Source organism: Ailuropoda melanoleuca, chromosome 1 (assembly GCF_002007445.2).
Source record: "Ailuropoda melanoleuca isolate Jingjing chromosome 1, ASM200744v2, whole genome shotgun sequence".
NCBI lineage: Eukaryota > Metazoa > Chordata > Mammalia > Carnivora > Ursidae > Ailuropoda > Ailuropoda melanoleuca.
Genome location: NC_048218.1, coordinates 176,195,321 through 176,220,824, shown reverse-complemented (window position 1 = coordinate 176,220,824; position 25,504 = coordinate 176,195,321). Strand labels below are relative to the sequence as shown.

General features: G+C 38.3%; 1 protein-coding gene across 2 annotated transcripts in view; it reads right to left on the bottom strand.

The window, feature by feature from the left end:
* Positions 1-3,233: 3,233 nt before the first annotated feature.
* ZNF277 (zinc finger protein 277) overlaps positions 3,234-25,504 on the bottom strand; it is a 102,933-nt gene continuing 80,662 nt past the window's right edge. For both annotated transcript variants that reach the window (XM_002915047.4, XM_011219502.3), the window contains exons 5-12: positions 23,899-23,990; positions 20,613-20,723; positions 18,086-18,218; positions 11,197-11,264; positions 9,695-9,791; positions 7,695-7,737; positions 6,339-6,513; positions 3,234-4,574 (exon numbers count right to left, since the gene is read on the bottom strand). In XM_002915047.4, coding sequence (XP_002915093.1) covers positions 4,388-4,574; positions 6,339-6,513; positions 7,695-7,737; positions 9,695-9,791; positions 11,197-11,264; positions 18,086-18,218; positions 20,613-20,723; positions 23,899-23,990 — 906 coding nt within the window. In that variant the 3' untranslated portion in view covers positions 3,234-4,387. The remainder of the gene's footprint in view (positions 4,575-6,338; positions 6,514-7,694; positions 7,738-9,694; positions 9,792-11,196; positions 11,265-18,085; positions 18,219-20,612; positions 20,724-23,898; positions 23,991-25,504) is intronic.

Here is a 25,504-nt window from a genome sequence, read left to right as displayed (position 1 = left end):
TGCACTGGTGAGACAGATATCTCTGTGGAGCCCTCCTCAGCACTCCACCTTCCCTTGCTTTTGATTGGTCCAAGTCTCCAGGAGTATTTCCCTCCACTCTGCCTTTGTCAGCAATAGTGGATATGTTTTAGGGGTTGACTTCCCCTTTATACCTTTCTAGGGCTTGACTTCCCCTCTATACCTTTCAAGGTGGGACAGCTGGATTTGTCAGTTTAACTTACCTCCTAAGTCAATCCCTTTTCTTCCCTAACAAAGGCCTAGTATTTGTAGAATCTGATGTCTCCTTCTTTTCTTTCTTTCTTTCTTTCTTTCTTTCTTTAATCTTTCTCTTCTTTCTGGCTAAGAAATGTACTTACCTGACATTCTGTTCCAGATTTTGTCTAATGGGGTCTTCTGTTTTGAAAGATAAATCACTAGGTTTGTTCGGCCAAAAGCAACCATTGTTCAAAAAACCCTTGGCCACTCTCACCTGTCTGAGTTAGATAATCAGCATGCATTTTCTGATTAGGCTAACAGCCAATGCAGGCTTGGATTCCATTTGTCACTGTCCTGACTGGCTCTCTGTTATGTTTCATCTTTCTGGTTGCCTTCATTTACAGTCTTTTTTTTTTTTTTTTTTAAAGATTTTATTTATTTATTAGACAGAGATAGAGACAGCCAGCGAGAGAGGGAACACAGCAGGGGGAGTGGGAGAGGAAGAAGCAGGCTCACAGCAGAGGAGCCTGACGTGGGGCTCAATCCCATAACGCCGGGATCACGCCCTGAGCCGAAGGCAGACGCTTAACCGCTGTGCCACCCAGGCGCCCCTTCATTTACAGTCTTAATTCTCAAAATTTCTCAGGCCTGTTCTCTCTGGGCATAGACAGTACTTGTATCCCTATTTAAAATTTTAGTGACATCTGGACACCCATTCAATGATCCCTTGAAGAGTATACTTCCATCTGACTGGTCCTCCCCTTTTGAATTGTCCAACCTTCCAGGGTATACTTGGCATCAGTGTCCCAATCTTTAAGGAGAAGTTCCCAATAGTTCTTGGCAAGTAGTCTCTATTCTCTGTGTAGCTCTAAGAGACTACTTTGCCAGTAGTGGTCTATATTCTTGCTCCCTCTGAGAGTCAGAACGGTTGGCTGAGATTTTGCTTCTATTCTTGTTTGATTTTTTTGGGACCAAGTTATTATTTCTGAGCTAAAAAAACCCCCCCGAACCTCCAAAAGAGCTACTCATTTTAAAAATAACCTCTTATATGGTTGAATTAAACCTAAGTACATCATCTTTTCCCTTTTATCTGTCCTTCAATTTCATTTTTCCTTTTATATCCATCTGATCTGTTCTCTAAGATCTCAACTTTATCTCCAAAAAAACTTTCTCCTTCACAAGCTTAATTATTCTTAATTTTGTTCTCATTCTTTCACTGTTCCTGTTCTAAAACTGAAGCACATTCTAGAAACACTCTACATATTACCTGGTTTCCTGAACAAATCTGATTCCTAGACACACAAGGTTCTAGGGACAGGACTAACTGCCTTCTTAATCTGTGGTTTTAAAACACTTTAACTCTATTGTGTCTTTAGCTTAGGCATTTTCCATTATAATAAGGGCTTCTATTTCTTTTTTTTTTTTTAAGATTCATTTTTTTTTTTTATTTTAGAGGGGGAGAAGGGCAAAGAGAGAGAGTCCCAAGCAGACTCCCTACTTTGCACAAAGCCTAAAGTGGGGCTCTATCTCATGACCCTGAGATCATGACATGAGCCAAAACCAAGAGCTGGATGCTCAACCAACTGAGCCACCCAGGTGCCCCTTTTCTCTTGTTTTTTGTTTTGTTTTTGGTTTTTTAAGGATTTTATTTATTTGAGAAGGGGAAAGTGAGCACAGAGGGAGAGTGAGAGGGAGCCTGATGTGGGCTTGATCACAGGACCCTAAGATCACAACCTGAGCTGAAAGCAGAGGCTTAAGCAATTGAGCCTCCCAGGTGCCCCTGTGCTTGGTGTTTAATAAAAGACTTGTGTAGGTGTCTGCAAAGTTGGAGGCTTGGAAATCTAAAGCCATGGTCAGAGCCTCTAAAATTTACAAATCCAGTCACTTTTGGATCACATGGTGGGGGATGACTCTTGAAACTCTTGACAGGCCACATGACTTCAAGATTAGTCTTTGGGCACTGCCTACATAGGCTGATATTAACAGCTGAAAAGTAGAACTTCAAACTCCAGTACTCTATAGCACACATGCTGTGTAAAGAACTCACTGTAAAATAAATGATAGCATTAGAAAATCATAATTTTGCGGCCACTAGAAAAAATAATAGGTAACAATTACCAGTGAATACTAAATGAGTTAGATAAAAGACTGATGCGGAACTTTATAAATGATGCATTGACTGATAAACCTGAGCAGACTATCAGCTCTAAAATCTCTAGAACTGGCAAAAGGGATAGTATGTGCCTGATGTGATGCAAAAGCAACAGTATTTCTTATAAATTATTTGTACAAATTTTTGAACACAAATTTACTGGAAATTAAATCTACCAGTTGGCAGGAAAAACGGGTGATAGAGGAACATGTTAAATGACACAAAGGGTATATGATCATCCAAATTCAGGAAGTGAAACAAAGGGCTCAGTTTCTTTAACAAAAAAGTGGCATTTTAAGAGGAAGGGAGCATGAACTGTATAGATTACAAGACCCTTAAGAACCATACCAACCAAATGCAATGTATGAATCTGACCTGCGACCTGATTTCTTTCTTTCTTTCTTTCTTTTTTTTTTTAAAGATTTTATGGATTTGAGAGAGAGAGCATGAGCACAAGATGGGGGAGGGGCAGAGGGAGAAGGAGAAACAGACTCCCCACTGAGCAAGGAGACTTATCACAGGGCTGGATCCCAGGATCCTGGGATGGTGACCTGAGCCGAAGGCAGCCGCCCAACCAACTGAGCCACCCAGGTGCCCCATGGGACCTGATTTAAACAAACCAACTATAAAGGAGTTTTAGACTTACAGAAAATTTGCCATAGTACAAAGAATTGCTATATAACCTTCACCTAGATTCCCCAAATGTTAACAACTTAACACATTCACTTGAGCATTTTTCTCTCTACATACTCACATTTGTTTTTTGAGAGTAACTTGCAAACAAAACACTCCTTTACCTGTAAGTTTCACTGTGTACTATCTAAAGACATGGACATTCTCATACATAACCACAGTTCAATTATCAAAATCTGGAAATTAACACCCATTAACATTAGCTACAGACTTTATTAAAAGTATGCCATTTGTCCCACTAGATCTTTTACAGCAAAAGAAAATTTTTTCTTCATCCAGAATCCAATCCAGGATTACATGTAGCATTATCTCTGAAGTTTTCTTTAATCTAGGGGAGTATTTCAGTCTTTGTTTTTCATGACTTTGACTTTTGAAGAATAAAGGCCGATTATTGGGTAGACTGTCCCTCAACTTGGGTTTGATTAATGTTTCTTTGTTATATTCGTGTTATGCATTTTTGGGAGGAATCCTCAAGCATCACGTTTTGTCATCCTCAGTGCATCTAATTAGGAAGTATACAGTATTTATCTTGTAACTGATAATACAATAAGAGGGCATTTTGAGACAGCTAGGAAAAACTGAAAACATAGGATATTAAGAACTTAGTAATTTTGTTAGATAATAAAATGGTATTGCGTTTATGTTTTTTAAAAATGGTACTGATCTGCTAATGATATGTACATTGTAGAAGACAAGAGGCTTGATGCCCATTTCTAGGGATTTGGTTATCTAGGCAGAAAGCAGTAATGATAATATAGCCAGATCTGGACTTTTCTGAAATAGTTTACAATTTGTGCATACATTTCCCAGATCTTTGACCATTTTTCCTTTCTTTTATGGCTCCTCTTTTGGTCACTAAAGTTTACCCAATGTAGTCAAATTTTCTGACTTGTTAGATGAAGAAAGCCTGTGGGGGAGGAAATTGAAATTACTGGGTGAAACTAACTTTATAAATAATTTGAACATTTCATTTCTTTGTGATTTACATGTCCTCCTTACTAAAAAAAAATTTTTTTTAAGCAATCCCTTCACCTAACGTGGGGCTCAAACTCATGACCCCGAGATCAAGAGTCACATGCTCCACCACTTGGGCCAGCTACGTGCCCCGCATGTTCTCCTTATTATGGATAATCGAGCCTAATGAAATGAGATCATTTATAATGATTACATAGTAAAACTTTATAGCCAAAAATACAAAAAGTCCTCATTTTATTTTTTGCAAAGTACTTTTTAAAAATTTTACTTCACCGAGGACTAATCCTTTGCTGATGTTCAAATTTTAAACTATTTTTCTGAGTTTGTCTCATGAAAGAAAAATATGAAAAGCTGCTTCTGCAGCATTTTCTTCTAGTTTTTCAAGCCCTCTTGTAGTAGCAACTGGTTCAAAATACTGCTTTGTTTCAAAGCATGCAGTTTAGATGTATCTTCACTGATGATGGTGATATTTCCATTCTGTTCCTGAGCTGTCAGGTCACTTTCACTGTCAGACAGTGTACACAGTAGAGTGTCATTTTCATAGGTTGGAAAATAATACCTGAAAACAACCACAGATATATTGAATAACCAAACTATAAATTATCCAGCAAAGTTTCTAGGCAGTTGAACATACACATTACTATAATTTTGGTAGGTTTCCTTGTCAACAATTCCAGCAGCATTTTGCAAAGGTCGTATGGGAAACAACTTCTGAATTACGTTTACTTTGACCTTTACTGGCTGACATCAGTCTTACTAGTATCCTTGCTAGCTACCCATTCAGCCTGTGCTTGATATTCCCACAAAAACTATCTGAAAAGGCAGCTTACTCCAGTACTGGGCAGCTTTAGTTATTAGACATATTGCCATGCATGAAGCTAAAAATGACATCCCTTTCATTTCTATTCAAAGGTCTCAGGTCTTTCCTAGAGATTACCAAAACTCAAATATGGCTACTTTTTCATACATGAATCCTTTAAGTATCTGATGAAAACACTGTTTCCCTTGAATGTGTGTGTGTTCTTCCCAATCTAATCACTACTGGTTCCTTCATTCTAGGTGATCAAAAATCAAAACACCTATAGAATTTTAAGTCTATTATTCTGGTTTCTTTTCTGGACACACTTAGGAGTTAGTTCTGGAGTATCTCTAAAGATTTCAATTTATTCAAGAAGAATTACAGGAACAGGGTCTCAGGCAATCCAGGACCGACATTGCCTCTCACAAATCTGGGATTTTCTTTCTTTCTTTCTTTTTAAAAATATTTTATTTATTTATTTATTTTAGCAAGAGAGAGGAGACAGAGAGAGACAGAGAGACAGAGTGAGTGTGAGGAGGGGAAGAGACAGAGGGAGAAGCTCAAGCAGATTCCATGCTGAGTGCAGAGCCTGATGTGGGGCTCAATCTCATGACCATATGCATGGTCATGACCTGAGCCGAAACCAAGAAAGAATTGGACACTTAACTGACTGAACCACCCAGGTGCCCTGAAATCTGGGATTTTCTAGAGGAAAATCTAGAGCTTTGGGGCTAGTGTTGGGGGAGAGGCGGGGGGTGTGTGTGTGTGTGTGTGTGTGTGTGTGTGTGTGTGTGTGCTTATTTAACATTTCCTGAGAAGAGAAGAACCTCCAGGCAGCTAGAACCCTACAAGCTCTCAGAGGTTCTCTCAGCTGAGATTGTTCAGACTGCTCTGAGAACCAGCCCAGATAGCTGAACTGGCAAAGGATACCTGGGAGTCTGATACCACCTCCATAATACAGATCAGTGGAGCAACTGCTTAACATTTATTAAGTGTGGAGATGCAAAATACATACCAAAAGACCTAACAGTTGTGTACTCTTCGACAGAGTCATTTTATTTCTAGGAGTTTATCTAAATGAAGAATTGGATAACTGTGCAACAATGTAGGCGTATGGATACTCATTGTATTATTATTTATTAGAGTAAAGTGTAAGAAACAACCTCAATATCTAGCAAATTAGGGTATATCTATTGAATGGGATATTTGACAACCATTAAAAATGACACAATCAATACGTATTAGATACAGAAAAATGCTTACAATATTCTGTTAACAAAATTATGTTAACAAAATGATGAAAAACGTCTATACTTCTATATCTACATCTTTATCTTCATACCACAAAATCTAAGAGCTGGTTACACTTATAAAAGCAGATTCCTTTAAAAATTGCTTTTTGAAGATTTTTAATTTTTTCTCCACAGGTAGGCTTCTCCTTTATTTAGGTTTGGAGAAACTGAATAAAGGAACAAAAAAGGGATATGAAGCAAAGAAGTCTATGTCTGATTGAGTAGTACTCACTCTGGTTGATCCCATGTCTTTCTTTCAGGAAGCAGTGATGTATGTTTAGCTTCTTCCATGTGAGTCCTTAACTCTGCTTTGGATTTGAATTTCACATGGCAGCCATAACACCTACATTGGTGAATCTGCCTCCGAATGAAATTGACCAGTTTCACTTGCTGGTAGAAATTTAATCCTGAAAATGACAGTTTATACAATCATTAGACAACTGGTCAGGCCCATTTTTGTACTGTTTTAATTTTTTTAAAAGAGCCAGGTCTCTCTTTTTTTAAAAAAGATTTTATTTATTTTTTTGAAAGAGGGAGAGAGAGTGAGCACAAGCAGGGGAGGGGCAGATGGACAAGCACACACTGCGCTGAGCATGGAGCCCGAGGTGAGGCTCGATCCCACGACCCTGAGATCACGACCTTGAGATCACGACCTGAGACAAAGTCAAATGCTTAACTGTCTGAACCACAAGTGCCCGAGCCACTTGTCTTTATTAATGAACCTGAAGAGGCAGTATGATTATAAAGAGTAATAGATACCAAACAAATAATAGCCAATACTTACATAGGGCTTATGTGCTAGGCACTGTTCTAATCAGTTTCCATGCATTAATATGTTTAATTCTTGCAAAACTCTACCACATAGGTAATATTATCATATCCACATTATCTATTAGGAAACTGTCCAAGGTTGCACAGGTAGTGGGTGGTAGAGCCAGCATTTGACATGTATACGTGTCCGTAAGAACAGCAAAGAAACACATTCCAGAGTCTAGGAAAGTAGTCAGTAAGATGAGGTGTGGCAAGTGAGCTTTCTACTGTCTTTGATCCATTAGAAAGTCAGTAATTTACATCTTTATGCCCCTAATCTTTCCATCATACTGATACTGAGAATGATGCAATTGGGTCCATCTGTGATAAATCATCTAGCTACACTGCCAAGCAGTACAGTTAGGTGTTTTATATACATTATTAACTCCCTTCACATTCTGTTGACCTGAGGTCTTATGTCACAAAGCCAGTAAGTGCTGGAGCTGGAATATGAACTCTAGTCTGACTTTAAAATCCATGGTCTTTCCGTTAGCTCCTTCTACTTTCTTTATAATAGATACTATTAACTTATATTTTATTTGAAGCGTTCATATATGTAGGAAAGAAGAAAGACCATATGAAATAAAAGACCGTATTTGAATATTATAGTTCAAAATGGTTGTGAATCACTGCTTCAGGCAGTCCCGTTGAGACCATCTGTGGAGAGACACATTTTGGCTGTGCATTCTCCAATCATGACTACTGAATACAGGCATCATTTACAGGATGGTGTATAAAAACGCAGCATCATGGAAAACAACTTCTGAATCAAACTCACCAAGTTCTGACTTTATTCTGAGGAGATCAAACTCGTGAGCATCCTAAAAAAAGGAATGAATATCTGTGAGCATATAAGTTATTTAATCTTTCAGGCTGAAGTTATAAACAGACGGCTTATTCATGGGAGTCTGAACACTGCTGAAACTCAGTCTCAGTTCATCATGTTCTGCTTCTGAAGTATTTGAAATGTAACTGCTTCCCCCCACCACATCCAACTACTTTTTAAAGCACAGTCCAAACAAGTCATGCCAATCAGTTAAAACATTTTAATTATTCACAGTTTGTATCTACAGTTTTCACAATTTACTATGTATGCATTCTGCAGTCTGACAAAAGTGTCCTCAGTCTCTAGTAAGATGTGGCCCTACTTACTATATCGTGTGCCTGGACTAGAATAATGGATACACACAAGCAGATAGGTAATTTTACAAATCTGCTCTTCATTTTATGCTGTTAAATACACTGTTTAATGCAAATTTCTCTTCACTGCCACCTTCCCATAAATTACATGTCTTTTGACTTTTACAATGCAGCCTTATTCTGTTCCACTCATGCAATTGTCCATCTGGGTAAATGTTTGAACTTAAAAGCTTACAGAGAATAAAGACTATCAAACTCCCTATGAGAAGGCATTCAGTGTAACATCAGAGGCAGGATAATTAGGAATTCTATGGTACTTCAGGACTGAAAGTCACTGAGCAGAGGCTGAGGACACAGGTCAAGGATATTGCAAAGGAAATTCCTACACAGCGTAGGAGTATTAAGACTCCTTTCAATTCAAAGATATTAGGATATTACGAATTAAATTTAAACACTGGAAACTATACATACATAATATTAGCAACCTGTTTCAGAGAAAACGACTCTCTGCTTTCATAAGGGTAAATGCTCATGGCCTTTCACAAACCTAGTTTTTTTCTTTTTTTACGGAACTAAGAACAGTGTTTCTGAATGAGAGTGGGGAGAAGGTGGGTGAAACAGGTTAGTCTGCGTCACTATTGGCAGAGATGGCTGGGGGAGGGTAGGGACAGCACATCAGAATCATCCAGTAATATTTTTTTTTTATTAAATCACCCCTCTACCCCCAAGCTGCAATACTGTCATGACTCATCAGATGTTCCCCCTCTTCACCCCCACTGTCCAGCTGAGGATCAGAGATGCTGGGAGTGTGTCATCTCTTAGATACACTGGGGTGAAAAAAGGTTTAGAACTACTAGGTTCAAGCTTCATTATAACATAAAAATGGCATCCTGAAGGGAATACATGAACTGGAAATACCATCAAATTTCTTCCCTCCAAATCCTTGTAACTGTAGGAGCTGTACAAGCACACCCTATACCCTCTCTGCCCCTACATCCCCCGTGCCGCCCTGCCCCATTTCCCTCAAGGGCTTTGTGAAGGGAACTTTCCCCCTTCCTGCTTTCCCTATTCACCAGCACAGGAAGCAGGGGGAAAGACTCAGAACCTGTCCATATCTTGAGTACTGCTAATCATGGCTATAGGCCCCACATTCTAAACTAGAATGATCTCATAAACACCTCAGTGGTCTGTGAAATCCTACTGTAACAGTTTGCACAGGTCCTGCTCATGGTACTAAATTGTCCTGAGTTCTAGTTCTCCTTGAAGGATCTGGCGTGTCTCTTCTGTTTTGCCTATAGCACTTTCTTTTTAATAAAAGATTTATTTATTTGAGAGAGAGAGGGAGAGAGACATGGCACGAGTAAGACCAGGAGGAGGGGCAGAGAGAGAGAATCTTGCAAGCAGACTCCACTCTGAGGGTGGAGCCCAACCCAGGGCTCAATCTCACAAACCTGAGTTCACACCATGAGCTGAAACCAAGAGCTGGACACTTAACCACCTGAGCCACCAGGTGCTCCGCTTATAGCACTTTTAGGAATGGGATAATGACAAATTAAACATGAAAGCTGGTAAGACTACAATCATGATCAGTTTCCCTGTCAGAACAAAACAAATTTCAAATGAATAAAAGTATCTCACCTCCATGTGGACACATAGTTTCTCAATTGTTTCTGCTTGCTTTTCACAAAATAGACAGACAGCAGAGTCAGGGCGTTCTTCCCAATCAGACCAGTCACTGTGTTAAAAAGAAAACAGCAAATAGAGAGATTCCCCTCATTAAGAGGGTGTACTATGCAGTCACTTGGTATTACTTCCTCCTCCCTGGGAAACCCTGCCAATCTCTTTCAACTCTGACATTTTTGTAAAGATTGTCACATCATATTATGACTTTTTGATATAGCTTTTGAAATTCAAAGCAGCACCACAAAATTAATATAAATAGTGAACAGGTGCTGCTCCCTTTTCTTCTATTTGCTTCTCTTCTGAGAAGCTATTTTACTACAGAATCAGTATAATGTCTTTCTGACACAACTAGGTTTAATTTGCAAAGGAGGCATATCAGTAGATGCGATGCTCTCTCTCATTAGGCACAACCACTAAGTACACATGCTGTGAGGTGCGATGTTGGGAGTGTGTCTCTGCATGACAAATGGCACGTTTTAAAAAGGCAAACCATATATCCTTCATGTAGGAAATACTGATCATTTTAAATGGGGCAAGTGTTAAATCTGGTGGTAAACAGAAGTCAAAAACTGTACAGGACCCATGTTACCATTCCTGCTTACCCCCCATCCCGTGCATTTATTTTTAAGACACTACCAACTTCTTGTCATTCTGAGGCCGGGAAAACTGAAATCCCAGGAGAGAAAAAAGGCCAAGCAGCTTTGAAGGAAAAGAGGATGAATAACAGGGAATCCTTTAAGGTTGAAAAGAACATTTCCCGAGCTTGTAATTCCAAGAAAAGAAGCTGTGAATGTTTTAACTAGGTCAATGAGATGAACATGGAACAAGGTTAACATTAATTCCATTATATTCTCTACTCCAATGACAAGCAGCATGGAGAGTTCAAAGGTTGTAAAAACTTCAGGATCTGGGCACCAGCCAAGTGAGCAAAACAGCGATGGCCTGTATTTCTCTCTGCATTATATATTACTTGTGTGTTCAATTAGCAGTTTTTAAAAAATGTTTAAAATTTCATTTTTATTAATTTATTTATATATTTATTTTTAAGGATTTTATTTATTTGAGAGAGAGAGGAGGAGGAGGAGCAGAGGGAGAGGTGCAAGCCGACTCCACACTGAGCATGGAGGTCGATGCAGGGCTTGATCTCAGGACCCTGAGATCAGGACCTGAACCAAGACCAAGAGTCTGATGCTCAACCGACTTAGCCACCCAGGCTCCCCTCAGTTAACAGTTTTAATGGCAAAACACTATTTAGCTGGAATAACAGTTGCTTTAGTGATTTTTATGTCAAAGTCACTTTGAATTCAAGTTTTTGGACTATTACATGGACGAATGCATGACTCAGAAAGTTTTCTTCATTTCTATTCACTTTAGAATAAACATTTTAAACCAAACTAAATAAATGTTTTCCTACTCTTAAAACACAGCAATTAATTAGCAGCTGTAAAAAGTCTTACTCTTCCTGATGGTCTAGCAGCTCCCGATCATCTTCCAATTGAACTTCCTCCCATGATTTTCCAAGTTCCTTTTGTGGGAAGAACAGAGAAATTAGGGAGATGAAGGGAGCAGGAGAAGAGGGGAAAGGAGAGAAAAAATAGACACAAAGTTAAAAAAATAAAAAAAAAACCCACTAAAAACCCATATTCACTGGTTTTAAATCAATACAAGTAGGATTTATTAAAACACTTATTTCCATGACAAGGAAGGCTGTATCCTAAAATGCTTTTAATATGTTTTTCTTTTTGGAGAAGGAGTGCTATTCTTTTAGTCAAATTCCTTTCTCTTAAATGTAAACCAGTTTCTCAACCCTGGATGCACGTTAGAATCTCTTGGGGACCTTTTTAAAGAAACCAAAAATATCTCTTGATGGGGCCCATGAACACCCACCTAGCTGGACTCTTTCTCCCTGAGGTCCCCTACAGTCTATTTTTCAAACAGCAGCCAGTGATCTTTCTAAACGACACTTCCCTGTTTGTATAAACCCTCCCATGGCTTCTTACCACACTTAGAACAAAATTCAGAGGCCTTATCATGGCTTGTAAGACCTGCATGTTGTGCCCCGGCTCCTTCCCCATCCCTTATGTCCCACCACTTTTTCTCTGGCTCAGTTTGCTCCAGACAGATCAGGGTCTTTCCTATCCCTTGAACGGAGCAAGCTCACCTCCATCGGCTACTTCTGGACTTGTTGCAACGTCTTCCTGAACACTGCTCTCTCACATAACTGTGTGGCTCAGTTGTGGGGGCATCTGCTGAAATGTGACCACCTCTTCTTCTGACTCCTCTAAAACAACACCCCTCCTCCCATTTATTTTTTATTCCCCTATGATGTTTTATTATTTTTTTTAAACATCAATCACTTCCTGAAATCAGTTCTGTGTAACTATTTGTCTTCTCATCTGCTATTCGTTTTCTCCACCAGAATTGTCCATGAGGACATGGACTTTGTTCATTGTTCCATTTCCAGAGCCAGGCATACAGTAAGTACTAGAAAGTATTTTTTAAATTGAATTGTAACTGAAAAAGTATAAATATTCAATGCCAATTTAGATCCTACCTCAAAAGGTTTTTGTAAGGTGATTAAATAAATTAGTTCATGTACAGGCATACCCCAGAGATATTACAGGTTTGGTTCCAGACTACCACTGTAAGGCAAGTCAAATGAATGTTTTGGTTTCCCAGTGCATATAAAAGTTATGTTTACATTACGCTGCAGTGTATTATGTGTGCAAGCATTACGTCTAAAAAAACCAGTGTATACATCTTAATTAAGTATTACGAGAATTACCAAAATGTGACTCAGAGACATGAGGTAGCAAATGCTGTTGAAAAAATGCCGCGGATAGACTTGCTCAACACAGGATTGCCACAATCCTTCAATCTGTAAAAATCTGCGAGGCACAATAAGCGAAGTACAACAAAACAACTATCCCTGTATATAAAGTACACGGTAGCAGGCAAGAGTAAGCACTCAAATACCTACTTCAATCCCTTTTATCTCTTACAGTTTATGAAGTTGTACCCAGGTAGGGCTGTGCCTGGCAAATTTAGTCATAGTTTCAGCAAAACTTTATGGAGTAATGAGCAGGAATATCTTTTCTATTCTTGAGTCATTTGTTCCTCTTCCTTATCTTTTCTTCTTTCTCCATCCAACTTCCCCACTGTGCCATGCAAAAGTAGACAGTGCACTAAAGAAGGATGTAGGAACAATAATGGACACCTTTGCAAGCAGCTAAACTATCGTTACTCAAGCCCAACCTGACCTGCTATATTCTTGTTTGATATTCCTCTTCTGGAAAAAAATAACTAAAATTTAATCTCAGTTTTGAACTTCTTTTCTCAAAAAAGGTATTCATTTAAGCAGAAACAAAGAACTACAAGGACCATTATGATTTAGGGAAAAAAGAAAATCTATCATTCATCAACTTAATGAGAGGTTTTGAAGCTGTCATTATCTATCAGCTAAATGATGCATAAACTCAGACATGCAGAGATTTACCATAATGTCATTGGAGATAGTTAATTTGGAATCTATAATGTACTTCCCAGAGTTGTCATGAAGTGTCTGAACCTCATTATGGAAACCAGGAATGGTTTCAACACTGCCAACAGGATCCTTGTTAGTTGGAATTTCTGGTGATGAATTAAATCTCTCATGGATTACTTGATCTCTCTGGACTTATACTTTAAGGTCGTTGCTGTAGGACATTATTCAAAGAAATACCACCTGTGGTATTACCATTTTCAATGATATGGACAAATGTTGCTTATCAATAAATGTGTTAGCCAAAGAGACATAAAATATCTTTCAGTGTCAAACTTCCAAACCTAAACCATTATTTTGCAACTTTCTGAGTATTCAGTATAACATGTAGGGATTTTCCTAGGCAACAGCACTAACCATTTACCACTTGGGAAGAAAATGGGACTTGGTGTTCATTACTAAGAAACAAGTGGTTTGCATGTGATACTGGCCCAGACTTTCCTAGAATGCTCTGCCTTGTATAGTCAAATATATATGATTTATTATAGGAATAAGACCCATAAAGAAAAAAAAGAAGAGCACAGAACTCTCTAATTAAGATGCTGTGCCTGGTAATGAATCATGTTAGGAAAGCAAAGATTTCAAGAAAAACAAGTTTGGAAGGCATGTCAGGAAAGATGTTCAGCACACCCCCTCAACCCCCTACATCAGATGGTTTATGATCAATGAGAGGGTGGACAAGAAAAACATAGAAAAAAAGAAATCCCCTTCACCTAGCATCTCCACCGCTCCAACACACACACACTTATATGTACTTACACAAAAAACCCATTATAAACAGAGAAAGAGAAATGCTTTATTTTTTTCAAGTTTTTATTTAAATTCCAGTTATTGAGAGTTTTTTAAATGGGGGCACTTGGGTGGCTGAGTCAGTTAAGTGTCTGCCTTCAGCTCAGGTCATGATCCCAGGGTCCTGGGAGGGAGCCCTGTGTCTAGCTCTCTGCTCAGCAGGGAGCCTGCTTTTTCCTTTCCCTCCTCTCCTCCCCACGCCACCTCCCCCCCACCACCACTTGTGCGCATGTGCTCTCTCTCTCTCTCTCTCAAATAAATAAAATCTTTTTTTTAAAAGAAGTGTTCCAAATGTAACTAATTTCATTAGAAAGAACTATACTAAAACTATGAAAAACAAGTTAAAAGCTTAGTTTTGTTACAAATGGCTTTGTAGATCTTTAAGAATAAAAAAAATAAATAAAAAATGGTAAAACCACTGCAAAAATAATTCCCTTTAGGAAAACTCAGGGCTTGAAACATGAATGCCTTAGGAATAGGTAGCTGAAGGCTCAGTGATGATGGCAGGGGCATCCGAACATGAAACTGCCTGGGAAATTGTCCCCTTGACCATCTCCACTATTCACTGAACACTTCTGTTTGTGAGAAAAGAAAGAAAGAACCCGTAGTAGGTAATCTAGACTATGCATAGTAACTTTTTATGCATTTGCAAGTCTGTTATTATTCAAAAACTGATATGAATTTTTAATTACGGAAATTATCTCACTAAGGAAGAAAAAGGAAACTGTCAATTTGCTGAGCTCAGAGGAGAGCCAAAAACACCCTCTGTGCCTTAGCTCTCCCACCCTTGATGACTATTAGAGTGCATCTTGCCAGGAATATCCTGGATACTGCCATCACTGCTGCCTGGAGATTCTGCTCCAGAGTAAAGGTGAGGAACTCTGTGGGTACATATCTGCTACAGGAGAGGTCCAAGCATTAACTTTGTACACCCCATCCCAAGGTGTTGAAATTATGTGCTGACATGTATGTCTCTCGTTTGACCTCTGAACTCTGAGTAGTGACTTAAAATCAACCACCTTGTCTATAATATTTTTCTTCCTGTTCCACTAATGTCTGGAATCGGAAGGCACTCAAATGTGTGTAGAATATATGAAGCCAATGGAAGTGCTTCTTGCAGGGAAGAGGATGTGAGCAATGGATGTGCAGACCCTGACGACTAATACAGCAGGTCTCTCTTTGGCCCCACATTCATCACACATGTCAGCCTTTTCCCTGAGAGGAATACACAGTGAGTATCTCTCAGCAATTTTTTTCTCCTTTTTAAAACCAGAGCAATGTCATTATTCATTGCTTAAGTAAACTTTTAGAAGAATTTATTCTTCATATTAAATATTTTTGTGAAATATTAAGTATTTTCATTAATGGGGTCTAAAAGGAAACTAAAATGATGCTGAGCAATGTCTGACCCTCATTTTTCTCTAACTACACAGTATTAGTATTTGGAACAGTCTTTTATATATTCATTCTATATATTATACCTTTTATCTACAACAATACTCAGGATGGTATTAAGGTTGATACTTCTGGTAAGCACATCTCTACGTTAGGACACTTTTACATCATTAGAGACTTTATTGGCTTCTTCAATCCTTTTCTAAGGTGAGTTTATATCTTTCCCAAAATGCCACAGCTAATCACAACACATTTTAGGTTTTGTTTTTTAGATTATTCTTCTTGTTGTGGGCTATTTATCTCAGTGGGAAAGCATACAGGGCTAAGAAGGCTAAGGTTGTGGGTCAGAGCCCTTGAGCTTATTAAAGTCAGCTTTACTTTGACCTTGACTCACTTTCTAGTTTAGTATAAAAGAAAACAAGCAAGAAGGTGGTGAATAGATCATTACGAATTCATCACCATTACTTGACCAAAAACCCAACCAAAGAAGTAAGAGGTAGGTAGGCACCTTATCTCAACTGAGGAAAAAATTGGAGAAAACTTACACACAGGTTAAGTATCCTGCTCTAACTATGTGACTCTGAGAAAAGATCTGTGCCTAGTCTCCAAATCTCCTAAATGGGGATAATGATAAAATCTGTGACACATGGATATGGTAAGAGTAAATGACTTAATATAAATATCCAAGACAGTGCCTGGCACACAGCAAGTAGTCAAATGCCGCTAGTTAAAAGAAAAAATTACTTCTATTAATATTCTCCTAAAATGATTTAATTTTCATTTTATATACCATTAAAGTCTTTATATTCTCTTGAAACACTCCTCTTGAGCTACGATTCATGCCACACCATATCTGGGCACTCGGTGGACAGTATAATCTAGCATGCCCGTCTAAAGACAGCTGGTCCTTGAAGATACTTTCAGTTTTGACAGACAGACTACTTAATGCCCAGAGAATAAAGCATCATACTTTTCTAAAAGTGCTACCAGAATTTGAGTGAACAGTCCCTTTGAAGTCTCCTCTAAAAGGTATTAAATACCTCCAGCCATATATATAATGTTCTGTTGGTCCCAAGTTCTTGAATATTATTTTAAAAGATCCCCAGAAGGAAGTACTATTAAATTGCTTCCACAGATTTCTGCAGTAGCTGGTATTTCTTAGAGCTAACATTGAAGTCCACTCCCCATTGGCTTGGGCTGGGCCCTGAAGCAGCGGTTGTTCTAGGAATTAATGACTGAGTGATTTCAAGAGAAGACTGAAGGACTCAAAGGGTGCCTTTGCCTTTAGCTAGTTGTAAAACATTTGTAGCAGATCATGACAACTTCTCAGAGTCAATCTTCAAACACATGTCAAACTTGGTTCTCAAGGGGAATTTTAACACTACAAGGATTAGTTAGAACAGACAAAAATTCCACCCTACAGCAGAGATTTCTAACATATTTCAGGATATGCTTGTTTCTGTCCAATAGATAAAATGGTTGATTATAATCAATTATGTCTTCTGTGGCCATGAGTTTGGATTCTAATTCATTCCTACTGAGAAGAAAAAAACAATTTCCATTTGCTTAAGAAAAGTGTCAGAAATAACTTTCTACTAAGTGGAGAGTTACATAACCCTTTTCTTCACAGGAGTGGATTATTTCCTTTGTTATGTACATCCCCAAATTCAGCAGAGTAGGGCAGGGCCAGTAGCATTCGTCATTGTCAGTCAAAATTCCCTCCTACAATTCTAAATGCCCTCCTAGTGACACTTGCCTCCAACTGAATACCTTCTCTTAACCAAAAAGCTCAGGAAATGGTATTGAGGTTTCTAAGCAAGGAAAACTTTCAATGTATTTAAAATCCTTGACATGATAACAGCATTATTACATTCTATTAGCCAAAGAAATCAAAGTCCTCTTGCCTAGTAAAATGACATGGTTTCTCTAAAATTTCCATTAAAGATAAGATGGCCAAGGAGGATTTTTTTTTTTTTTTTTGAAAAGGAGTATTTTTTTAAGGGGGAGAGAGGGAAGAATGAAGAGATTTTTTTGGGGGGTGGGGTGGGAAGGGCAGAGGGAGACAGAATCTTAATGACGCTCCACACCTAGCATGTGAACCCGACACGGGGTTCAACCTCACAACCCTGAGATAATGACCCAAGTGGAAATCAAGAGTCAGATGCCCAAACAACTGAGCCAGCCAGGTGCCCCATGAAGTGACTGTTTTTAAAGAGTTATCTAGCATAGGACACCTAACACATCCAGAGGTCAAAAGATTTTTTTTGAATAGAATATAGAAGTCTCTGGACTCAAGGTAATAGATAATATCACAAACGAGACAGAGTGTGTAGCTACTCAAATGCTTTATGTTTATTATTCCTTTTTTTTTTTTGTCCAGATCACTGAATTCTAGAGATAATGACATTTTTACTGTGTAAACATCTGGCAAATCAAAGACAAACGAAATCAAGTTCTGCTTTGTAAACTAACCATTATGAAGCTAATCACTGCTTAGAAGTGTCCCTTGATTACATTTTGAACTTTATACTAATTGCTTGTTTAAATATTAGACAGCCCTCAGAAAGATTTTTGTTTGTGGAAATGCAATCAAATTTTAAATTACGAAGAGAAAGCCTTACCAAATAATTGATGACATAAAATTGGTCATATTCTCTGTTCTTAGGATTAATCCTCCGATGCTGTTTTTTCCTCATATGGTCTTTAAGTGTATTTTTGTCCCTGAAGGTCTTCTCACAGTACAAGCACTGCAAGCTAAAAAAAAAAATACACAAACACTGACAGATGACACAAGTCTCTTGGATAGCTGCTGCAAAAGTCCTTTATTTTAAGTCTTACGATTATTCATTTTAGGTCACAGAATCTTCAAGTGGGATATGACATCCTTGTCAGAACCTCTCTCACTTCACTCATTTAGCTTTGTGGGATGCATGCTTGGTTTATTTTGTAGGTGGCTACACTGGCCAACTTGCCTATGTAGTTCAAACTGGGACAGAGAGAGCTAATATCCAAAATTATTCTGGAGTTCTCTAATCAAATTATCTCTTCTAAAAATGAAAACATAGTTATGTTCTTCAAATAATTACAATGATAACTAGCATTGGCTGCCTCCATTGCGTACAACAAATCAGTCCATGGTTTGGCATATTCTGTGAGCTGATATGCAGGGCTTAACGCCTAGTTTCAGTGCATACTAGCAGTGAGACTTGGTTGTTACTTGCCTTCTCTACTGACATTAATTTTCTAATGAAAACGAACAGACTGCTAACAAAACGTCTTTCTTAACCTAAGTCTGATAGTGGATACTGCCTGTAACTTCTCCTTATTAGCCATTAGAGTTCCACTTTTTGGAGTCACACAGATTATATCTAAGCTCCCTCCTACATGAAAACTCAAATGAGTGAAATCAGTTGTTTCAATTTCGAATTCTTTTGTCATCACAACTAAATACCCTCTGAACCATTTCTTGTGCCACAGAAATAATTATATTCTTTTACAGCAAATAATTTATGGCATTAAAAAAAGATTATGCTACTCTTGCCAGAAAGCACATCTGTTATTATTTTATAAATGAAGGATCATTTAATAAGAGTGAAAGGACTTGTTTGAATGTAGTGTTGATACCAGAATTTGAACTCAGGACTTTTAATATTTCTTTCTTAATGTTACTGTTATGAATATTGTGGGCTGAGATTTCATTTGAAAAAAAAGGGGGGGGCACATGGGTGGCTCAGTTGGATGGGCATCCAACTCTTGATTTTGGCTCGGGTCATGATCGAGCCCTGTGTTGGGCTCTGCACTTACTGGTGAGTCTGCTTAATCTCTCTCTCCCTCTCCCTCTGCTCCTCCCCCCGCTCAAGCTCTCTCTCTCAAAATAAATAAATAAAATCTTTAAAAATAAACAAACAAAAACCTGAAAAAAACTAGGTTTTGAGAGAAAAAATACCGAGTCCCCTCCTAGAGAGAAAAGTGGATAGATTTTTGAAAGCCATTTTAGTGACCTAGAGAATTTCCTTCCTTATTTTACAAGCTAAGCTCTCGATACCCACTAGATACCCACAGTCACCAGAATATGATCTTAGGAAAAGTGGAGTGTTATGATCTATAAATGTGAATAAATACTAACAGGTAAAAGAATGCAAAGAGTATGCTATGTCCCACATAAAGGTGAGTAACATACAACATTTTGATAATGTTTACTAAATATGTGAAAAATTATACTGAAAATGGGCAGACACTAATGGAGGAAGGGCACACATGAAGATCAAGGGAATTAATAATGTTCTATTTCTTTTGTTAAAATAAGATTTATTTAATTGAGAGTGCGTGTGTCCATGCACACACATGACAGGGGAGGGGGGGTGGCGAAGAGAGAGAGAGAATCTCAAGCAGACTCGACCCTGAGATCATGACCTGAGCCAAAATCAAGAGCTGGACGCTTAACCGACTAAACCACCCAGGCATCCCTGCTCTATTTCTTAGGCCGGTTGGAGAGTATACTCTTCATACCCTATATAGCATATGTTACATGGTATGTACATTGTTTGGTATATATGATACTTCTTTCAGGGGCACCTGGGTGGCTCAGCGTTAAGCATCTGCTTTTGGCTCCAGTCATGATCCCATGGTCCTGGGATCGAGCCCCGCATAGGGCTCCCTGCTTGGCAGGAAGCCTGCTTCTCCCTCTCCCACTCCCCTTGCTTGTATTCCCTCTCTCGCTGTCTCTCTCCGTCAAATAAATAAATAAAATCTTAAAAAGCCAAAAACAGTAAAAGGCAATATGATCTAGACAAAAAGACGACTGTCATGAAAAATGTAAACTTTCAATATGAGAAATGAGAAAATTCTGGGACACCTGCGTGGCTCAGTCAGTTAAGCATCTGCCTTGGGTTTAGGTCATGATCTCAGAGTTCTGGGATGGAGAGCGGCATCCAACTCCTTGCTCAGCAGGGAGTCTGCTTCTCCCCCTGCTTTTACTCTCTCTCTCTCTGACAAATAAATAAATAAAATCTTAAAAAATTCCATTTTATTAATTACTTTGATTAGATTAATCTTAAAAAAATTCACAAAACACAATAAAAAAAAAATTCTGAAAAGAGTCCAAAATTAAAATAGTTTCAGGTTGTGTTTCATGAAAAAATTACTTACTTGTCCAGCTTTTTCTGTAATGTGCACAGAAATTCATTGCAGTTTACAATGTTGTCTGGCAATCCAATGTTGAAAGCATGTTCTCTGGCCATGTGGTTTAAAAGAACAGATCTAGGAAGAAATGTGAGCAATTTATATTCTTTACAAATCATCTAGTAACAAATCAGGTCAGGAATAGCATTTTTATAATGATAACACTCATCAGAAGTACATGAAAAGGTAAAACACTAAAACACACATTTGGGCTATGAAAGAGTGACACGTTATAAAATATTTAAGTACACATATAATCACAATAGTTCTTTAAAGTCAGTTAAGTTTGTTCCATTATCTGCCAGTGGACAGGAAGATACTCTATAGATGAACTGGGTTTCTGTCCTTTAAACTATTCAATGAACTGTGCTTTGCCTACTTTTCCAATTCATCATGGGGAGGAGGAAGAGACAACTGCCAAAGGGAAATATGTCCTGCTATATATGTCCGGGGATCACAGACATTTAGTCAGCTTACTATCAGACACAGACCTGCAACACACAATAAACACATTTAAGTATATGTAAGGGTTACCATAACCTGAATACACCATGACCAGTCTGTTGATTAGGTTATGCTGTAAAGGAAAATTTTAATTTATCTAACTTTTACATAGCAAATATGCCTATGTGTAAAATATATTATTCTACTGGGTCTTTATCACAACTTTATTTTTATTTAAGTTTATTTATTTATTTAAGTAATCTCTACACCTAACATGAGGCTTGAACTCAGGACCCTGAGATCAAGAGTCACATGCTCCTCTGACTGAGCCAGCCAGGAGCCCTCTTTATCACAACTTTAGTTCATAAAATGAAGGTGACAGTTTTGGGGAACTCATTAGCACACAAACCACTGATAGACTATGCTCAGTGACACATTATACAGTTTATTTAGTTTATTTAGACACTTAGCTGGCCCCCAAATCACTGTTTTTTAGGGTTATTATTTTTTTCCTTTAGAAAATAAAATAAAGCAACCATTCCCATGAAATTGTTTGATTTCTTTTTAACTATGTAGGAGTCCCATTTATTAATATCAGAGTTATATTATGCTCTTTTGGCTAACCACTTAACTATTACTGATAACGTTGAATAACACTAGTGTTTTTATAGAGTATTTCACAGTGCCTTCTGGCACAGGTTGTTCTCTATGCCAACTGCCCTACAGAAGAATCAAATCTTCATTAGTGGTGTTTTATTTCTTTTATTTTATTTTTTTTAAAGATTTTATTTATTTGACAGGAGAGACAGCGAGAGAGGGAACACAAGCAGGGGGAGTGGAAGTAGGAGAAGCAGGCTTCCTGCTGAGCAGAGAGCCCAATCATGACCTGAGCCCAAGGCAGACGTTTAACGACAGAGCCGCCCAGGCGCCCCCATTAGTGGTGTTTTAAACATCAGCACTGGGGTGCCTGGGTGGCTTAGTCGTTAAGTGTCTGCCTTCGGATAAGGGCGTGATCCCAGAGTCGTGGGATCGAGCCCTGCATCAGGCTCCTCCGCTGGGAGCCTGCTTCTTCCTCTCCCACTCCCCTGTTTGTGTTCCCTCCCTCGCTGGCTGTCTCTCTGTCAAATAAATAAATAAAATCTTAAAAAAAAAATCAGTGCTGTAACCAAACCATTTTCTAAATTCAAGCTAGTACTGTATTTGTAGCTACAGTCTCCTTCTCAATGTTTTTAAGGTACTAACGTCAGTTACTGTGGTAGGGTTTTTTTTTAATACTATAGACTGCCTTCTTTGAAGTGGGCAGAAAATGATATTTTTCTGACTGTCCACTCTTATGTTGCCACTGAAACTATTCCCAGTTCCTAAAGGTTACAACTTCATGACTTGTATTTAAGTGACGTGTATTTGTAAATATTAAATGCTGTATAATGAGAAAACTGTCCGGTCTTTGTCCTTGTTTCCTGTCACAGAGCTTCTAAAACCCTTGGAATTTCTCCGTGACAGGATTATCTTTGTTATGCTGACAAGGCTACTCACCAAAGGCCCTTGGTGAGCTTCAGAATGGGGGCTGGTCAATGAAAAGACTAACCACGTGATTAGAAGGTAGCGCTACTGAGCCAGCCTGACCTCCAGAGAGGTAAGGGGTCTGGGTATTAAGTTCAAGGACTGAACCAGTCCTGCTTATGTGATGAAGACTTACTAAAAATTCTGGACATCAAAGCTCAGTGAAGATTCCTGGTTGGTGAATACCTTGATGTGCTGGGTGGGTGATGTGTCCTGATTCTTTGGAGAAAGGGCACAGAAGTTTTGACTTCGGACCCTCCCAAAACTTGCCCTATGTATTTCTTCATTTGGTTGTTCCTGATCTCTTCTCTTGACTGTTCCTTTATATAAAACTGCAGTCCTGCGTATACTACTTTCCGGAGTATTGTGAGTCATTCTGTAAATTACCGAACGATGCAAATTACTAACAGAATCCTTGAATTTTTAGCCAGCTGACAGAACTTGTGGCTGATATCTAAAATGGAGGCAGTCTTGCTGGGGATGATGCCCTTTAATCTGCAGAGCCTGATGCTAACTCTGGGTGATTAGTGTTTGAACTGAATTACAGTAATCCAGTTGGTTTTGGAGCCAGTTGGGAGTGGTAAAAAATTATCAATACCCCAGTTTTGGGTTTTTTTTTTTTTTTTAGATCCTTATTAGTTTTAATATTCAAAAGTGAAACATCAAAATCTGCTAAAGGTTTAGAGTTAACAATATAGAAGGGTGTGTCTGTAGTAGTTTGTTATACATGGTGTTGCCTGTCAGCCAACTGAAAAAGTCCTATGACATTAAACACAAACTTATATTTGGGATTTAAGAATAAAGAGGAGCAAACCAAGAAAGAGACTCCTGACTACATAGAACACATTGATGGCTACAGTAGAGGAGCTGGGGGGGGGATGGGTTAAATAGGTGACAGGAATCAAGGAAGGCATTTGTAGTGATGAACACCAGGTATTGGAGTGTTTTATGTAAGTGATGAATCACTAAATTCTACCCCTGAAACTAATATTACAGTGTTAACTAACTGGAAATTAAATAAAAACTTGGAAAAAATAAAAGAAAAAAATGAAAAAATTAATCCCCTATTCTGCTTAGAGCAACTATAGTCCATCTTTGATGTTAGGCATATTAAAAAGAATTACTGCTGATATATGAAAGGGTCCTGTGCTAATCCACAGAACTTAATTTACATAACCATTATGGATGCTTTGATGAGTTTTCAGATGAATAACAATAATATTTAAAGACACGCATAAGGACAAACCTGTTTCCGAAAAATTCCTCATTGCAAAACATACAAATACCATGAAAACTGTTATCATTTCTTTCTTGTTGCTGTTGTTCCAGAATTTCTTTCTGTAAAGCAGAAACAGATATTTGATATTATCTTTAATAAATGCAGTTAGCTAATGAAAAATGTGATAGTCTGGATGGGAGGAATCTGGGGAAGAAGCACAAAGGGAATCTATGAATGCTGACAATATTTCAAATTTCTCCATTTCTGTCCTTGTATCAAAACTCCAGTCTATATCGTCAAATAACACTCCACTTGGATAGCTATGCAGGAAACTGAATCAACGGGGTCTCATCATCCTTCCCTACCCTGGCTTTACTCCTGTTTTTATTAGTCAACTCCCATCCTCATTCTCTTTCCCAAACAAAAATGTCATGGGCTTTTTGATTTGCTCCTTTTGGTACTTCTCAGTTTAGTCTGCAATCAAGTTCTGACATATTTTTCACTTGAACTATCTTTTATATTACTTCTCTTCACCATTCCCAATGCCATTGCCCTGAGTCCAGTTTTTAATCAGTTATGGGATTACTATAAATAAGTCTCCTAGAGGGTCTCCATGATCTCAATCCTTTTTTCATCATATCCACCCTTCTTTTTCCTTCTAGGCAAACTTTCTTAAACACTGTTTTCCTACACTATTTTTTTTTTTTTAAAGATTTTATTTATTTATTTGACAGAGAGAGACAGCCAGTGAGAGAGGGAACACAAGCAGCGGGAGTGGGAGAGGAAGAAGCAGGCTCATAGCGGAGGAGCCTGATGTGGGGCTTGATCCCATAACGCCGGGATCACGCCCTGAGCCGAAGGCAGACGCTTAACGACTGTGCTACCCAGGCACCCCTGTTTTCCTACGCTATTATCTTGTTAATCTTCAACTCAAATAATTTTTTTAAAAAAAGATTTCATTTATTTATTCATGAGAGACAGAAAGAGAGAGGCAGAGGCAGAGGGAGAAGCAAGCTCCCCACGGAGCAGGGAGCCTGATGCGGAAATTGATCTCAGGACCCCAGGATCACAACCTGAGCCGAAAGCAGACACTTAACTGACTGAGCCACCCAGGCGGACCCATTTTAAATACACTTTGGTAACATCTGGTCCAATCAGGGTGGTTCTACACACCATCTTTCCCTGAGGTCATTTTATTTCTTTTTGCTTTTTGCCTGTTACAAATCTTAACCTGTAATTTAAGATTCCCATTTTTATCATGATTTCCATTTCCAGACTACTGTATAAGAGTTATGAGCTCTGGCTCTGAAGCACTGAGCAGACTTAGATTGAACTCTGGCCCTCAGTGGTACTCAACTTTTTATTTAGCTTTTTCAATCATCAGTTTTCTCATTTTTAAGATGAAGATGGAAATATTATTTCACAGAATTGTTTATAGGATTAAATCAGATAATTTATGTAAAGAGTCCAAATTGTGCATGGGTCATTAAATGTTAGATATTATTGTTATCCAGCCAATTTCAATTTCCACTGTTTATTACCATCATCTTTATTGCTGATTCTGTGAATACCTATCGAATAGCATAAAAATGAGCTAATTAATATCTAGAAGTTTAATAAATTCCATGTGGCA